The sequence below is a fragment of the Amphiura filiformis genome, chromosome 3 (assembly GCF_039555335.1).
Source record: "Amphiura filiformis chromosome 3, Afil_fr2py, whole genome shotgun sequence".
Classification (NCBI taxonomy): Eukaryota; Metazoa; Echinodermata; class Ophiuroidea; order Amphilepidida; family Amphiuridae; genus Amphiura; species Amphiura filiformis.
The window spans coordinates 9,410,023-9,428,114 of NC_092630.1; the positions used below are offsets into that span (position 1 = coordinate 9,410,023).

At 34.5% G+C, this 18,092-nt stretch overlaps 1 protein-coding gene across 3 annotated transcripts in view; it reads right to left on the bottom strand.

Annotated features, from left to right (window-relative positions):
• LOC140147989 (coiled-coil domain-containing protein 172-like) overlaps window positions 1-18,092 on the bottom strand; it is a 55,486-nt gene continuing 37,394 nt past the window's right edge. For all 3 annotated transcript variants that reach the window (XM_072169811.1, XM_072169812.1, XM_072169810.1), the window contains 6 exons: window positions 17,547-17,712; window positions 16,991-17,092; window positions 3,339-3,441; window positions 2,705-2,852; window positions 2,015-2,269; window positions 1-750 (listed from right to left, as the gene is read on the bottom strand). In XM_072169811.1, coding sequence (XP_072025912.1) covers window positions 652-750; window positions 2,015-2,269; window positions 2,705-2,852; window positions 3,339-3,441; window positions 16,991-17,092; window positions 17,547-17,712 — 873 coding nt within the window. In that variant the 3' untranslated portion in view covers window positions 1-651. The remainder of the gene's footprint in view (window positions 751-2,014; window positions 2,270-2,704; window positions 2,853-3,338; window positions 3,442-16,990; window positions 17,093-17,546; window positions 17,713-18,092) is intronic.

Genomic DNA, 18,092 nt, shown 5'->3' on the forward strand with positions numbered 1-18,092 from the left:
TATATTTTACAATATTCCAGCGTAATATTGTATGTATTGTACATGTAAAAATTGTTTAAATAAGTAACAATGTTTTTGTACTACTTTCTGTTATTTCAACAATAAATACAAGATAATTAAAATTATTTTGTCGTCTTTTTCATTAATACTCTGATCGGTAATATACAAATTTCATTTGGAATAGAAATATGATGTTCATTGATTTGTTGGAGCTTTTATTTACTCTGTTGATTGACTCTAGAATTGACTTTTTTTCCTAAAAATCAATGAAGTGCTATGAAAAGTTGATAAAATTACATGAAATATTCAAGTTAACTTGAAAGCATAACACTATAACCTTTACCTGTTCTACAGTGCAGTCAAGTTAAACATCCCAGTCTGTTTGCTGCATCAAGTTGGCATATAGCCAATCCAACTCGCTATAAACTTAAACTCTTCCCATCAACTTCTTGGTCAATATTTTAGATGCCCAGTATTTAGAGCAGAAAACGGTAAATTAGTAGAACATGAAAATGGACAATATGTAAACCTGCAAAATTTGGCGATGCTTGCTAAAACAAACTAGCCTTTTTTCAAATTGTCACTCTGTAGATTACTACATAGCTAGGACAGAACAAACCCAACTTGGAAGAAGTTTAATTTAGAGGAAATTTATTTCCACTTTGCATTTTCAAAGCGCACTTTCTTCACTTGCTTAGCCGCAGGTGGTCCAGAGTTGGTTGATGTGCTTGATGTTGAAGGTTGCTGGCTCTGAAAACAAAGGAATGAAAAAAAATTGATAAAAATCAACATTATATAAAAGTGTTTGGAATAGAGAGGTATTAGCTTTTCTATAAACCAGACAAAAGTAGGTGTAAGGAATTTAAATGCATTCAATGGTACATAATACAGTTCTGCCACAAAATTATAATTGCAAGTTACTTTCAGGTTATTTAAAAAATATTACTTGACATTCTTCAGTGGTCGAAAGATTGTTGTTCTGTTAAGATGTTATTAGGATAGTTCCATGTTTACTTCAGTCATGTTTTGAACCAATCAAGGAAAAAAAATAGTTGACCCGCACTTCCTCAATATGCTGGAACTCATCATTGCTGCCCTGCTACTTCAATGAGATTAGTGTAACTTAAGTTTGATGAGAAATACAAACCTACCCCTTTCCCATACCCTTCTTCCTTCAATATTAAAGGGAGAACAGCCTTAATGGTTCACTGAGCTCAGCCATGCTTTGGTGTCTTTGATAATGGTTCATGTACGCCAGAGCGTTTTGATAGGAATAAGCGAATAGTATACTAGTTTTGGTATACCAGTTTGGTATACAGTGGTGTAATTAGGTGTCAATTCAAGCATAGTCGTAAAATCGATTCAATCGATATTTGGTCAACGGTGGTATCGGAGTGGTGCGTACAATTCAGCGAAGCCTGACAGAGTTTGCTACAGGCTTCCTCTTCGCTATAATGCGTTATCGAAGACAGCGATGCTTGGCTGAGCTCAGTAAAGCATTATCATTATGGCTGTCCTCCCTAGTATCTGAGAGATGTCATAGTGCTTTCATTAACATTGAATTGGGGACAGGGGGTAGCATTGACATAAGTATGTATGTGTGTGCCAACATTTTAGTGTAGTTCTTTTTCCCTCAAACATATTTCATCTTCTACTGATCCCATATTAATGTGATGATATTGAAAGGTAAAATAATTGACTCCAAATAAGTTCTTGAGACTCAAAGCAAAGGTCAAGAATAACTTGCTTGGTTGTCCAAAACTTTTCTGGTGTAGGAGCAGACAGGTGGAAAACTTTTTCTTTCAAGATTTCAGTCACAGTATGAGCTATTTTGAAAACATTAAAACCAAACCATATTTATGAAATTTCATAACTAGCATAGACCTGTATTCTTTTGTGATTTAAGACAAAAAATGCTTTTCTCCGGGGCTTTAATCTCGTTTTTAAAATATGGTGCAGCCAGTGAACCAAACACCTTTTTTTGCCTTTAAACTCAAATGATAATCAAACTAACCTGTTGAACATTACTATTCTGTGGTTGGTTTTGTTGTTCCATAGACCTCCTCAGTTTGGCCAGGTTTGGTTTGAACTTTCCCACTCCTCCTTTCCCTGGTGTCTCAGATTGCATCACACCACCAGTTGGCTGTACATTGGTAGAAGATGTGTTAGGAGGGTTGGCTCTGAATGATTGATCACCAAGCGGTAGTCTCATCATATTAGATGTTTGCTTGTTGTTGCTGCTCTGATATGGCTTCAAACTGGCAACTTTCTGGAAAAGAAGAAAACAAGACAAATATATTCCTGACATGAGTACTTTTGAAGTAACAAACAGGGTTTCTACTTGGGTCACTTTTCAAAATTCTACTTCAGTCACTTTTCATTGTATTATATGTACCAGTCAGCAGTAGCAGCACAAGTGTACTTGTCAACAACTGACAGCTATATTTTCAGTGTTCAAGGCTCATCAAATATACATCGAAAAAAAATCAGGTATCTGTTGTTGATGTTTGAAGTAAATAGTTAAGAACATGTCACTTTTGACATTGCTATACTAGGGCAGGTAGGTTACCCATCTTAAAGCAAGCGTCTACAAAACACAAGTTGAACTTCACAAAAATACTGGATCAATGTTGATGAAAGAAGATATCACAAGCAACTTCACAAGTCTATTCCTAGTGTGAGCTAAATCTGTATGATAACTCGCCTTAGTTTGAGCTTGTTGTGGTTGTTGTCTTTGTTGCTGCACCTGTTGTTGCCATCGGTGACGTTGTAATCTATCTAATTCTTGCTGTAGAGCCTGGCATACACCTTGCATTGTGTCATCTTGACAAGATTCAAGTTCTGAGCGAAGTCTGAGAAACAAAATTTAAATCAAATTTCACACAAAAACTTTCAAACTGCTTATTAGAAGAACAATAGAAGTTCAAGTATTATTCTGTTTTTGTTTCTCAGTCTCTTTGATAATTTCAAACGATCACCAAAAACAGATTTTGTGTTAGTATCACTTCTTAAACACATGTTTTGCCTCCTGATCCCATGTATTATTATGAACAGCTTTAGGTCCGTATGCACAAAATAGTCAGACCGGGTCTAAAGTGGAATTTAATTCCATCACGAATGGTCCTTTACTCTGATTTCCTTCCTAGAGTAGCTAGCAAATTCTAAAGATTTAATGCAAAGATCAAAAATAATACAAAATAACTTAAGCAAATGTAAAGGAAAATGTCCTTTCTCCTGGGACTAAATTCCACTTAGACCAAGTCTAACTTTAGACCCGGTCTAACTCTTTTGTGCATACGGACCACAGAGTCCAAAACACATGCTGTCAATCATCTCACCTTTGAAATTCTGGATCTGCATTTGGTATATTAGACACCTGCATCTTGGCCAATTCTAATCTTTTGGTTTTGGATACTTGTTTCTCATGATTCTCTGTCAATGCTGTGATAGAATGAAATGATAAGAAGTACAAATATTGATTTATTGTTGTTCTCTGTAGGTTCCAATGCCCTCAGTGTTTTAAAAGTATTTTTATTTGTATCATCAGTACAGTGCTTTGCAGTATACATCTTCTGTAGATCTGTGTATTGATGAAGTAGTGCATTGCTTACATCTACTGAAGATATGTGTATTGATGAAGTAGTGCATTGTGTACATCTACTGAAGAATGAAGATCTGTGTATTGATGAAGTAGTGCATTGTGTACATCTTCTGTAGATCTGTGTATTGATGAAGTAGTGCATTGTGTACATCTACTGAAGATCTGTGTATTGATGAAGTAGTGCATTGTGTACATCTTCTGTAGATCTGTGTATTGATGAAGTAGTGCATTGCTTACATCTACTGAAGATCCGTGTATTGATGAAGTAGTGCATTGTGTACATCTTCTGTAGATCTGTGTATTGATGAAGTAGTGCATTGTGTACATCTACTGAAGATCTGTGTATTGATGAAGTAGTGCATTGTGTACATCTTCTGTAGATCTGTGTATTGACGAAGTAGTGCATTGTGCACATCTACTGAAGATCTGTGTATTGATGAAGTAGTGCATTGTGTACATCTTCTGTAGATCTGTGTATTGATGAAGTAGTGCATTGTGTACATCTTCTGTAGACCTGTGTATTGATGAAGTAGTGCATTGTGTACATCTACTGAAGATCTGTGTGTTGATGAAGTAGTGCATTGTGTACATCTACTGAAGATCTGTGTATTGATGAAGTAGTGCATTTTGTACATCTGCTGAAGATCTGTGTATTGATAAAGTAGTGCATTGCCTACATCTACTGAAAATATGTGTATTGATGAAGTAGTGTATTGTGTACATCTAATGAAGATATGTGTATTGATGAAGAAGTGCATTGTGTACATCTGCTGAAGATCTGTATTGATGAAGTAGTGCATTGCTTACATCTACTGAAGATCCATATATTGATGAAGTAGTGCATTGTGTACATCTACTGAAGATCTGTGTATTGATGAAGTAGTGCATTGTGTACATCTGCTGAAGATATGTGGTCGCATGTCATAAGTTGGGTACAATTTCCATTACATGGTCAAAAATGACAAAAAATTTATTTTTTGATATGTTGTACATATTGACAACCTCTAATAATTAACACCATTTTGAACCTTATCACATGCTTTTTTTTTTAGATAATGCTTAATTACTAATTCATTAATACACAGGCGTCTATGTAAACCTCAATTTTCAAATGCGTTTTTCTCAAATCGGACCTCAATTACAAAAATGTCTGTAAAATTTTTATTTTATGCAAGAATGTCACCAGATTTGGAGGATATGTTCTCAATACATTAATGCTTCAAATGACCTATTTAAAATAATTGTACGTATGTTAATTACAATGTGAAAGTCAATGACCTTTTTACGAGTAATTAGCGAGAGATATTCTATTATTGAGGAAATGAATATCAAGAAGAGAAATGTACATTAGCATGTCATTAAAAATGAAAAAAAAAATTGAACATATAACCCTTTAAGGTAGTACTACAACCCTTGATAAATTTGTGACTATTTTTGCATTTTTTCTCAAAAGTAATAACACATTGGTAACAAAAGTTATGTGGGTAAGGAATCAAGTTACTACACTGGAATTTCAGTGACTCAAGACAAGCGGTACGTTACTTTATTTATGATAAGAAAAGAGGTACCACTAGAATGTACCCCATTTCTTAACGTATACAATTAACCCCTTGTCTTGAATCACTGAAATTTTGGTGAAGTATATTGGATTCCTTGCCCCAAAAATATACATAACTTTTGTTACCAGTGTGTACACAAAATGTAGTTACTTTTTGAGAAAATGCAAAATTAGTCACAAAATTTATCAGGGGGTGTAGTACCACCTTAAGTACATTGTAGTCAGTAATTGTTTTAGTTGTACAAATTCAACATTCAAAGCTGTCAATACATCATACCCTCACTAGATTTGAAAAAGTATTCCGGTTTTGACATGCTGACATGTGAATTTTCACATAGGCCCTATTGGACACTCCCGCATCCGCCTGCTCCACATCCGCCTGCTCCTCCACCCCTGGCATTTTTCATTTCAACTGATGTGATTTTTTTACTGAATAATATATAATTATATGCTTCAGTAGATTGAAAGAGTATAACATTAGGCTTAAAATGAGGTATGACCCACTGCTGTAGGATATGGGGTTACGGAAAGCCAATCAAATTTGTATCACAATTTTCAGAAAAGTGTAATCCCTCCACCCTTTTTGCATACCCAACTTATGACATGCGACCATGTGTATTGATGAAGTAGTGCATTGTGTACATCTACTGAAGATATGTGTATTGATGAAGTAGTGCATTGTGTACATCTATACTGAAGATCTGTGTATTGATGAAGTAGTGCATTGTGTACATCTACTGAAGATATGTGTATTGATGAAGTAGTGCATTGTGTACATCTACTGAAGATATGTGTATTGATGAAGTAGTGCATTGTGTACATCTTCTGTAGATCTGTGTATTGATGAAGTAGTGCATTGCTTACATCTACTGAAGATCCGTGTATTGATGAAGTAGTGCATTGTGTACATCTTCTGTAGATCTGTGTATTGATGAAGTAGTGCATTGTGTACATCTACTGAAGATCTGTGTATTGATGAAGTAGTGCATTGTGTACATCTTCTGTAGATCTGTGTATTGACGAAGTAGTGCATTGTGCACATCTACTGAAGATCTGTGTATTGATGAAGTAGTGCATTGTGTACATCTTCTGTAGATCTGTGTATTGATGAAGTAGTGCATTGTGTACATCTTCTGTAGACCTGTGTATTGATGAAGTAGTGCATTGTGTACATCTACTGAAGATCTGTGTGTTGATGAAGTAGTGCATTGTGTACATCTACTGAAGATCTGTGTATTGATGAAGTAGTGCATTTTGTACATCTGCTGAAGATCTGTGTATTGATAAAGTAGTGCATTGCCTACATCTACTGAAAATATGTGTATTGATGAAGTAGTGTATTGTGTACATCTAATGAAGATATGTGTATTGATGAAGAAGTGCATTGTGTACATCTGCTGAAGATCTGTATTGATGAAGTAGTGCATTGCTTACATCTACTGAAGATCCATATATTGATGAAGTAGTGCATTGTGTACATCTACTGAAGATCTGTGTATTGATGAAGTAGTGCATTGTGTACATCTGCTGAAGATATGTGGTCGCATGTCATAAGTTGGGTACAATTTCCATTACATGGTCAAAATGACAAAAAATTTATTTTTTGATATGTTGTACATATTGACAACCTCTAATAATTAACACCATTTTGAACCTTATCACATGCTTTTTTTTTTAGATAATGCTTAATTACTAATTCATTAATACACAGGCGTCTATGTAAACCTCAATTTTCAAATGCGTTTTTCTCAAATCGGACCTCAATTACAAAAATGTCTGTAAAATTTTTATTTTATGCAAGAATGTCACCAGATTTGGAGGATATGTTCTCAATACATTAATGCTTCAAATGACCTATTTAAAATAATTGTAACGTATGTTAATTACAATGTGAAAGTCAATGACCTTTTTACGAGTAATTAGCGAGAGATATTCTATTATTGAGGAAATGAATATCAAGAAGAGAAATGTACATTAGCATGTCATTAAAAATGAAAAAAAAAATTGAACATATAACCCTTTAAGGTAGTACTACAACCCTTGATAAATTTGTGACTATTTTTGCATTTTTTCTCAAAAGTAATAACACATTGGTAACAAAAGTTATGTGGGTAAGGAATCAAGTTACTACACTGGAATTTCAGTGACTCAAGACAAGCGGTACGTTACTTTATTTATGATAAGAAAAGAGGTACCACTAGAATGTACCCCATTTCTTAACGTATACAATTAACCCCTTGTCTTGAATCACTGAAATTTTGGTGAAGTATATTGGATTCCTTGCCCCAAAAATATACATAACTTTTGTTACCAGTGTGTACACAAAATGTAGTTACTTTTTGAGAAAATGCAAAATTAGTCACAAAATTTATCAGGGGTGTGTATACCACCTTAAGTACATTATAGTCAGTAATTGTTTTAGTTGTACAAATTCAACATTCAAAGCTGTCAATACATCATACCCTCACTAGATTTGAAAAAAGTATTCGGTAGTTTTGACATGCTGACATGTGAATTTTCACATAGGCCCTATTGGACACTCCCGCATCCGCCTGCTCCACATCCGCCTGCTCCTCCACCCCTGGCATTTTTCATTTCAACTGATGTGATTTTTTTTACTGAATAATATATAATTATATGCTTCAGTAGATTGAAAGAGTATAACATTAGGCTTAAAATGAGGTATGACCCACTGCTGTAGGATATGGGGTTACGGAAAGCCAATCAAATTTGTATCACAATTTTCAGAAAAGTGTAATCCCTCCACCCTTTTTGCATACCCAACTTATGACATGCGACCATGTGTATTGATGAAGTAGTGCATTGTGTACATCTACTGAAGATATGTGTATTGATGAAGTAGTGCATTGTGTACATCTATACTGAAGATCTGTGTATTGATGAAGTAGTGCATTGTGTACATCTACTGAAGATATGTGTATTGATGAAGTAGTGCATTGTGTACATCTACTGAAGATATGTGTATTGATGAAGTAGTGCATTGTGTACATCTACTGAAGATCTGTGTATTGATGAAGTAGTGCATTGTGTACATCTTCTGTAGATCTGTGTATTGACGAAGTAGTGCATTGCTTACATCTACTGAAGATATGTGTATTGATGAAGTAGTGCATTGTGTACATCTACTGAAGAATGAAGATCTGTGTATTGATGAAGTAGTGCATTGTGTACATCTTCTGTAGATCTGTGTATTGATGAAGTAGTGCATTGTGTACATCTACTGAAGATCTGTGTATTGATGAAGTAGTGCATTGTGTACATCTTCTGTAGATCTGTGTATTGATGAAGTAGTGCATTGCTTACATCTACTGAAGATCCGTGTATTGATGAAGTAGTGCATTGTGTACATCTTCTGTAGATCTGTGTATTGATGAAGTAGTGCATTGTGTACATCTACTGAAGATCTGTGTATTGATGAAGTAGTGCATTGTGTACATCTTCTGTAGATCTGTGTATTGACGAAGTAGTGCATTGTGCACATCTACTGAAGATCTGTGTATTGATGAAGTAGTGCATTGTGTACATCTTCTGTAGATCTGTGTATTGATGAAGTAGTGCATTGTGTACATCTTCTGTAGACCTGTGTATTGATGAAGTAGTGCATTGTGTACATCTACTGAAGATCTGTGTGTTGATGAAGTAGTGCATTGTGTACATCTACTGAAGATCTGTGTATTGATGAAGTAGTGCATTTTGTACATCTGCTGAAGATCTGTGTATTGATAAAGTAGTGCATTGCCTACATCTACTGAAAATATGTGTATTGATGAAGTAGTGTATTGTGTACATCTAATGAAGATATGTGTATTGATGAAGAAGTGCATTGTGTACATCTGCTGAAGATCTGTATTGATGAAGTAGTGCATTGCTTACATCTACTGAAGATCCATATATTGATGAAGTAGTGCATTGTGTACATCTACTGAAGATCTGTGTATTGATGAAGTAGTGCATTGTGTACATCTGCTGAAGATATGTGGTCGCATGTCATAAGTTGGGTACAATTTCCATTACATGGTCAAAAATGACAAAAAATTTATTTTTTGATATGTTGTACATATTGACAACCTCTAATAATTAACACCATTTTGAACCTTATCACATGCTTTTTTTTTTAGATAATGCTTAATTACTAATTCATTAATACACAGGCGTCTATGTAAACCTCAATTTTCAAATGCGTTTTTCTCAAATCGGACCTCAATTACAAAAATGTCTGTAAAATTTTTATTTTATGCAAGAATGTCACCAGATTTGGAGGATATGTTCTCAATACATTAATGCTTCAAATGACCTATTTAAAATAATTGTACGTATGTTAATTACAATGTGAAAGTCAATGACCTTTTTACGAGTAATTAGCGAGAGATATTCTATTATTGAGGAAATGAATATCAAGAAGAGAAATGTACATTAGCATGTCATTAAAAATGAAAAAAAAAAATTGAACATATAACCCTTTAAGGTAGTACTACAACCCTTGATAAATTTGTGACTATTTTTGCATTTTTTTCTCAAAAAGTAATAACACATTGGTAACAAAAGTTATGTGGGTAAGGAATCAAGTTACTACACTGGAATTTCAGTGACTCAAGACAAGCGGTACGTTACTTTATTTATGATAAGAAAAGAGGTACCACTAGAATGTACCCCATTTCTTAGCGTATACAATTAACCCCTTGTCTTGAATCACTGAAATTTTGGTGAAGTATATTGGATTCCTTGCCCCAAAAATATACATAACTTTTGTTACCAGTGTGTACACAAAATGTAGTTACTTTTTGAGAAAATGCAAAATTAGTCACAAAATTTATCAGGGGTGTAATACCACCTAAAGTACATTGTAGTCAGTAATTGTTTTAGTTGTACAAATTCAACATTCAAAGCTGTCAATACATCATACCCTCACTAGATTTGAAAAAGTATTCCGGTAGTTTTGACATGCTGACATGTGAATTTTCACATAGGCCCTATTGGACACTCCCGCATCCGCCTGCTCCACATCCGCCTGCTCCTCCACCCCTGGCATTTTTCATTTCAACTGATGTGATTTTTTTTTTTTTTTTATATAATTATATGCTTCAGTAGATTGAAAGAGTATAACATTAGGCTTAAAATGAGGTATGACCCACTGCTGTAGGATATGGGGTTACGGAAAGCCAATCAAATTTGTATCACAATTTTCAGAAAAGTGTAATCCCTCCACCCTTTTTTCATTCTCTTCTTATGACATGCGACCATGTGTATTGATGAAGTAGTGCATTGTGTACATCTACTGAAGATATGTGTATTGATGAAGTAGTGCATTGTGTACATCTATACTGAAGATCTGTGTATTGATGAAGTAGTGCATTGTGTACATCTACTGAAGATATGTGTATTGATGAAGTAGTGCATTGTGTACATCTACTGAAGATATGTGTATTGATGAAGTAGTGCATTGTGTACATCTACTGAAGATCTGTGTATTGATGAAGTAGTGCATTGTGTACATCTACTGAAGATATGTGTATTGATGAAGTAGTGCATTGTGTACATCTACTGAAGATCTGTGTATTGATGAAGTAGTGCATTGTGTACATCTACTGAAGATCTGTGTATTGATGAAGTAGTGCATTATGTACATCTACTGAAGATCTGTGTATTGATGAAATGCATTGCTTACATCTGCTGAAGATCTGTGTATTGATGAAGTAGTGCATTGTGTGCATCTACTGAACATCTGTGTATTGATGAAGTAGTGCATTAATGTGTACATCTTGTACATCTTGCATCAATGCATTGCTTACATCTTCTGTAGATTTGTGTATTGATGAAGCATTGCATTGTGTACATCTACTGAAGATCTGTGTATTGATGAAGTAGTGCATTATGTACATCTAATGAAGATATGTATATTGATGAAGTAGTGCATTGTGTACATCTACTGAAGATATGTGTATTGATGAAGTAGTGCATTATGTACATCTACTGAAGATCTGTGTATTGATGAAATGCATTGCTTACATCTACTGAAGGTATGTGTATTGATGAAGTAGAGTATTGTGTACATCTACTAAAGATCTGTGTATTGATGAAGTAGTGCATTGTATGCATCTACTGAACATCTGTGTATTGATGAAGTAGTGCATTGTGTACATCTACTGAAGATATGTGTATTGATGAAGTAGTGCATTGTGTACATCTACTAAAGATCTGTGTATTGATGAAGTAGTGCATTGCTTACATCTTCTGTAGATCTGTGTATTGATGAAGTAGTGCATTGTGTATATCTAATGAAGATATGTGTATTGATGAAGTAGTGCATTGAGTACATCTACTGAAGATCTGTATATTGATGAAGTACATTGCTTACATCTTCTGTAGATCTGTGTATTGATGAAGTAGTGCATTGTGTACATCTACTGAAGATATGTGTATTGATGAAGTAGTGCATTGTGTACATCTACTAAAGATCTGTGTATTGTCCTGTTAAAGAGAAGCGTGTCAAGGGTTCATTACCTGATTGGATTACAGGAGATTATATTAAACTTTCTAAAGACAGGGACTATTATTTTGCTAAAGCTCATAAAAGCAATAATTCTGATGATTGGAATATGGCAAGACAATTAAGAAACAAAGTCAATAAACTTAATAAGACATTGAAAAGGAACTATTGTAACAAGGCCATCAATGAAAATGTAAAAGATTCTAAGAAATTATGGAGTACAATTAGGAAAATAATACCTAAGAATAAATCTAATGTTACTAATGTACAAACTCAGAATGGGTTCACTTCAAATGATAAAGAAACAGCTAATCATTTTAACACTTACTTTACCTCTATTGGAAACACATTAGCTGACGAATTTAAGTGTAGTAATGATAGTGTTCACAAACTCAATAATGATGTTGAAAATGCAGATTTTAAATTTGATATTATAACACCAAGTTTTGTATTTGATCAAATTTGTCAGTTTTCAAATAACAAAAGTACTGGTATTGATAATGTGTGTATTAAACTCTTGAAATTAGCTGCTCCTGTCATCTGTCACCCCTTGCATATATATGTAACCTTTCCATGTTAACTTCTGTCTTTCCTACTGTGTGGAAAAAAGCAAAGGTTACACCTATTTACAAGGATGGTGGCAAGAATGAAGTCAGCAATTATAGGCCTATATCAGTTCTGCCAATATTATCTAAAATTTTAGAACGAACTGTTCATGATCAATTGTACAACTACCTTACATTAAACAATATTTTAAATCCATGCCAGTCAGGTTTTAGACTTAATCACAGTACTAATACTGCTCTCCTAGATGTAACTGATTATATCCTGAATAACATGAATGATGGTAAAGTAACCGGGTCAATTTTCTTAGATCTTAAAAAGCCTTTGATACGGTAAATCATGATCTTTTATTTGATAAATTGTATTCATATGGTATCACTGGCATGTCACTGGACTGGTTCAAATCATATTTGAGTGGTAGATCCCAAGCTGTCAATATAAATTCAACTCTCTCTGATTTTAAAGATATTAATATTGGGATACCACAAGGATCAATATTGGGTCCTTTGTTATTTATTATTTTGTTAATTCTTTACCAGAATCTGTTAATTGTAAGTGCGTAATGTATGCAGATGACACAACTCTTTTAGTTAGTTCACCAGATCCAACAATATTACAGTCTAATCTCAAGAGTAACCTAGATATGATAGCTAAATGGTTCAAGTCTAATAAACTCACTTTAAACATTAAAAAGACTAAGATCATGCTATTCGGCTCTAGACAGAAATTAAGTAAATTTAAGGATATATCTCTTGCCTATGGAAATGAGAGCATAGAAATTGTAAATAAATACAAATATTTAGGTGTAGTATTTGACCCAAACTTATCTTGGAGTGAACACATAAATTATATGTCATCTAATGTATCTAAACGTATCGGTGTAATTGGTAGAGTCAAGAATTATCTTCCACCTAGTACTGTGAACATGCTCGCTAAAGCTCTAGTCTTCCCTCATTTTGACTATTGTAGTTCTGTTTGGAATAATTTCAATGCTAATTATCATCATGAGCTCCAGGTCTTGCAGAACAAGCTTGCTCGAATGCTTCTCCATGCTGACATCAGAACTCCAATTGACAAAATGATGGAAGACCTGAATTGGGTAAAACTAAATTGTAGATGGGATAATCAATCACTGATTGTTACTTTCAAGTGTCTTAAACAAATAGCTCCATCTTATCTCTCATCTATTTTCAGTTTTACACATTCAAGTCATGACAAAGGTACTCGAAGTCAAACTCATAATGCCCTGATTGTTCCTACATGGAATATCTTTGCTGGTAAAAGAACATTCAATTACAGAGCTGCAGTACTCTGGAATAATCTTCCACTGAACATTCGTTCAAACTTTATGGCCATGAGTATGTATGAGTTCAAAAATGCTATTGCTGTTTAACAATACTGTGTATATATTTTGTAATTATGTTTTTGGTTTATGATAATAATGGTAATGATGTAGTTCCTATTATTTTCATCTTTTTTCATGCCTGTGTATATACATTACTGTATTATTTTCATATCCTCATTTGTATTATAGTATTCTTTGTATTTTGATTGTTTAATTTATTATACAATGTATATTGATATTGTCTGATCTGGACCTCTTGGGAGATCAGTACTTATGTATTGAAAGAGCTTACCAGAATAAAGATAGATTGAATGAATGAATTGATGAAGTAGTGCACTGTGTACATCTACTGAAGATCTGTGTATTGATGAAGGAGTGCATTGTGTATATCTACTGAAGAACTGCATTGATGAAGTAGTGCGTTTTGTACATTTATTGAAGATCTGTGTATCAATGAAGTAGTGCATAGCCTACATCTTCTATAGATCTGTATATCGCTCATTCTACAAAATCCGGTGCCAATCCACTGTAAAAATTGAAAAAATAAAAGTTGTTCAAAAAGACCTGCTTTTTGTTTTTTTTAAGAGCAAATGTATCACTACTTTCAGATGTAAAAGATTGTCAACACCACTTGTATATTTTTCTTTCAGGACGTCATGATGTTTTTTAACACTAAAACTCAATGTAATGTGAGCTACGTTACCGGCTACAAAATGGGCTGGTTTTACTTAATCCAAGGTCATAAAAAGCAAACGAAAGATCACTTGAGTGAAATGTAACACCGATTTCACCATTTCATAGAAGTTTTAAAGATGCATAAATGAGTGCGTAACGTAGCTCACAGTAACGTAGTTAACGGGTTTTCAGAATCAGTACACACAAGAAATATCTTTAGTACAGATTGGTGTAGTCAACATGCTTTTATACTGTTCCACTTGTGCGTGGATAATCTATTCTAACAATATCATATTTGAATTCTATAAAATCCATCAGAAGTGTTCTAGAACAACGCTCTGCAGGGTCTATTGTTCTATTGTTTCCGATTAGAGCGCTGACAGAGAGTTGATATTCTTGAGAAGGCACTCTATTCACGTGGTTTCTTTTCCAACGCTAAAAGATCACAAATTTTGGTGGTTTGCAAATGAAAAGTGTCCACACTATTGATTGATTACATAACTGTTATGAATAATTTATTAGGTTTTTCAATGCAATCGCCTCGACCCATTAATACATATTATCTGTATTATCAAAGTACTTGGAACAGCAATCCGGTGAGTTCACTGAACTACGCCCTAATACTGATGGAGTTTTAATGGCGTTAATCCTCTCCATACACAGATGAACAAATACAATAGATGAAGGTCAACACGTATGACCTCCTATGTGACATGTTATATGTGATGTACAAAAACCTGAATATCATAAAGATCAGTATTCGTTTGTGCATATGAACTGCACATTTACGTTGCTAAATATTAATCATCATATATAATGACAAATATTGGTATTATGACAATACGGTATATACATTGTATATAAAACGACTAATAGATCCTACTATCATGGCGTCAGGTCAATGTTCATCATATCCCGTATGTTTCTTAAAATTCATTCATATTTGAGACAAATTGCTGTGCCCATTTTATAGGTGCACAGGTAGATCCGTGTTTTTTTAAATTTTCCTTTCCTTTTAATGAAAGAATTAGGGTTTTCCACTGCACGGGGGTCACAAGGGTGATACTAATTTTAATGCTATATTTTCAAAACGAATACGTGTTCCCGATTGGCTCTATAGCGAATTCACAAAAAAGGTATTTCTAGTACAATGCAGCGTCGGACTCTAGCTGAGAGCGTAGCCTAAGTCATTATAAGCTATTATAGACTCCAAAAAGGGCTCTCCATACACAAATGAACAAACACAAAGGAGGGTAGTCTCCTCCATGACCAGCTTGATTTCGATGGAGCGAAACCAAATTGGCTGCAGAGGAGACAGGTAATTTTGCCATGCAAATGAGGTGAGTGTCATAGCCCTGGCGCTGACATATTGGAAAATGTTGCCAATCAATATTCATGAGAGTGTACATTCAACGTCCAGTTTGCGAAATTGGGTGAGTTGTGTTTGGTAGGTGTGAAATACATCTGACTGGGCGTTTTAATTACGTAATCGAATAAAGGCATTGACATCGTCGAATGGCTGCCCAGTGCTGTTATGTGTTTAGTTATTATATAGGCCTAATAATTATTATTAAATGTATTCATCATTCCTTTCTTTTCCCTTCTCTGTACTTATTCTTTCCTAGGCCTACATTTTATCACTCCCTCGCTCTCATTGTCCCCTCTCACCCTCCCTCTCTCATTCCCATCATTTTCCTTATATTTCTATTTATCTACTTGTCTTTGTTATCCCTTCCTCCAGCCCTCTCTCATTCTCCATATGCCCTCCTCCCCTCTTCCTCCCTCCCCCTCCCAAGACTTCTCACAGAGGTGAATCTGTCCCTCCCCAACCCCTCCGTCTTTGGAGTGCGCCACTATTTCTATACCAATCTCCTTCTTAAAATAAAATTAAATGGAAATTTCTTAAAAACAACCTTTATAGGCCTATACTTATACTTACATGTACATACGTATAGCGATTACCATTATAGTGTAATATAAGCTAATATAGATATATGGACTGGAAATGGCAGCCTTCATACATTCTAATGTGTAATCGATCACCAAGAGCATTCAATTTATTTAAATGAAACACCTATCGTCAGGTGGGTGGTAAAGATGATTGCATCGACAGCTAAAGCCTCCTTATAGTCTTCAGACCCACACAAGCACACATTTGGGATACATGAGTACAATGGTACCACTTTACACATGACTGCCCTTACACATGACTGTAGTGTGGTCACTTATTGATACTAGCCTGTTGTGTAGAGCGTTAATATGATGCCGGATCAGTGACCAATTTAATGGCGGAACCCCTTTATTCGAAACAAGGGTACCACTTTTATGAATAGCCTGTCGCAACTTCTAATCGGCATCAAACGAACAAAAGATTATATAATCTATTGCGACTCTATTTCTATTTAAAAGCTCTTTGGTCTAGAAGATCAACAATTAACAAAGCCTCTATTGATATGAATTATTTAATGTCAACAATGTACCCCTTATGACAACAGTAGTACCCACTGGGCCAAAAACATGTAATTGGCCAGGGGGAACAGCTACATAACAAAAGTGGGTTGCACCAATAGTTTGATTTATTACCATTTTCCTTGGTGGAAGGCAAAATAGATCATACAGAAAAAAAGTTTGCTCTTTTTTTGGCCCAAAATAATGCTCATAAAGACATCTTTTTGCAAAAAATTACAGGCCCATATCACTTCTGCACATTGCTGTTTGGGGGTTTTCTTATAAACTTACACTGAAGTTTAGCTTTGAGTTGTTCAATCTCTTTCTGTAAGACTGTTTGCTTTTCTTCTTCTATTGTAATTGCAGTCTGTTGTTTGCCAAGAACTGAATTGTCTGGGGAGAAAAATTACAGGAAATGCAGAGATCAAATAAATTATTTAAATAAATTTCTATAATTATACACATGGGAAAATAAAAATAAGAATTCTAAATAAGAGTACAAAATAAGAGATAGAGGAATAGAGCAGCCAGTATTAGTAACTAGCATATACCTTTGTTGAGGGTGGGGGCTAAAACATGTTGAACTTTATTGCAATATCAACATCTGCTCATTATAAATGGGAATTGGACTGGACAAAGTAGGATTGGTACAAATAGGATTTGTGGAAAATAATGATCATGAAGAGATCTTTTAGTTTTTGCAGGCCAAATGGGAAGTCCTTAAATTGGAGAGGGTCACTCTTAGTTCTTTTTCTTTATAAATATAGTAGATAATAATTCAAAATTGAAAATCAGAAAAGGGAGAAATTATCATAAAGGCTAAATCACTAGTAATATTTTTCTTTACCTGTCTCAAGTTGCTTTTGCTGTTTTTGAAGATCATTCAAGTGTTTCTTAGCATCAGCTTGTCTTTCCTGTTGACCTTTTCCACCAAGATCATAAGATCTACTAAATGCAGTGACCTCTGAAATGAACTTTGACCTCTCTTTTCTATTAGATTCCTGTAAGGTAACCTTTTGAAAGACAAAATCAGAAATGAAAATAAGGCAAAGCATTGTAATTTCGAGCTTTTCTTAACTTAGAATCTAGATTGCAGAAATGTGACATTACATTACATTCATTGCCAACCATGACTGAGACAGTAGAACACTTATTAAGCATCTTCTTTCAAAGAGAACCGTTAATGTATACTGAAGCACAACCTACCACACTCTCCCATACATGTCACTTTCTGCAATCTTATCTAAGTTAAGAAAAGCTTGAAGTTACAATACCTTGCCTTAGAGGCAGTATAGTAGCTTAGCCAGACTTTTTCTGAGGAGAGGGGAGGGGAAAGGAGGGCATAGCAACTCTGAAGGGCCGGAAAATTTTGACAAAAATTGTTTAAATTAAA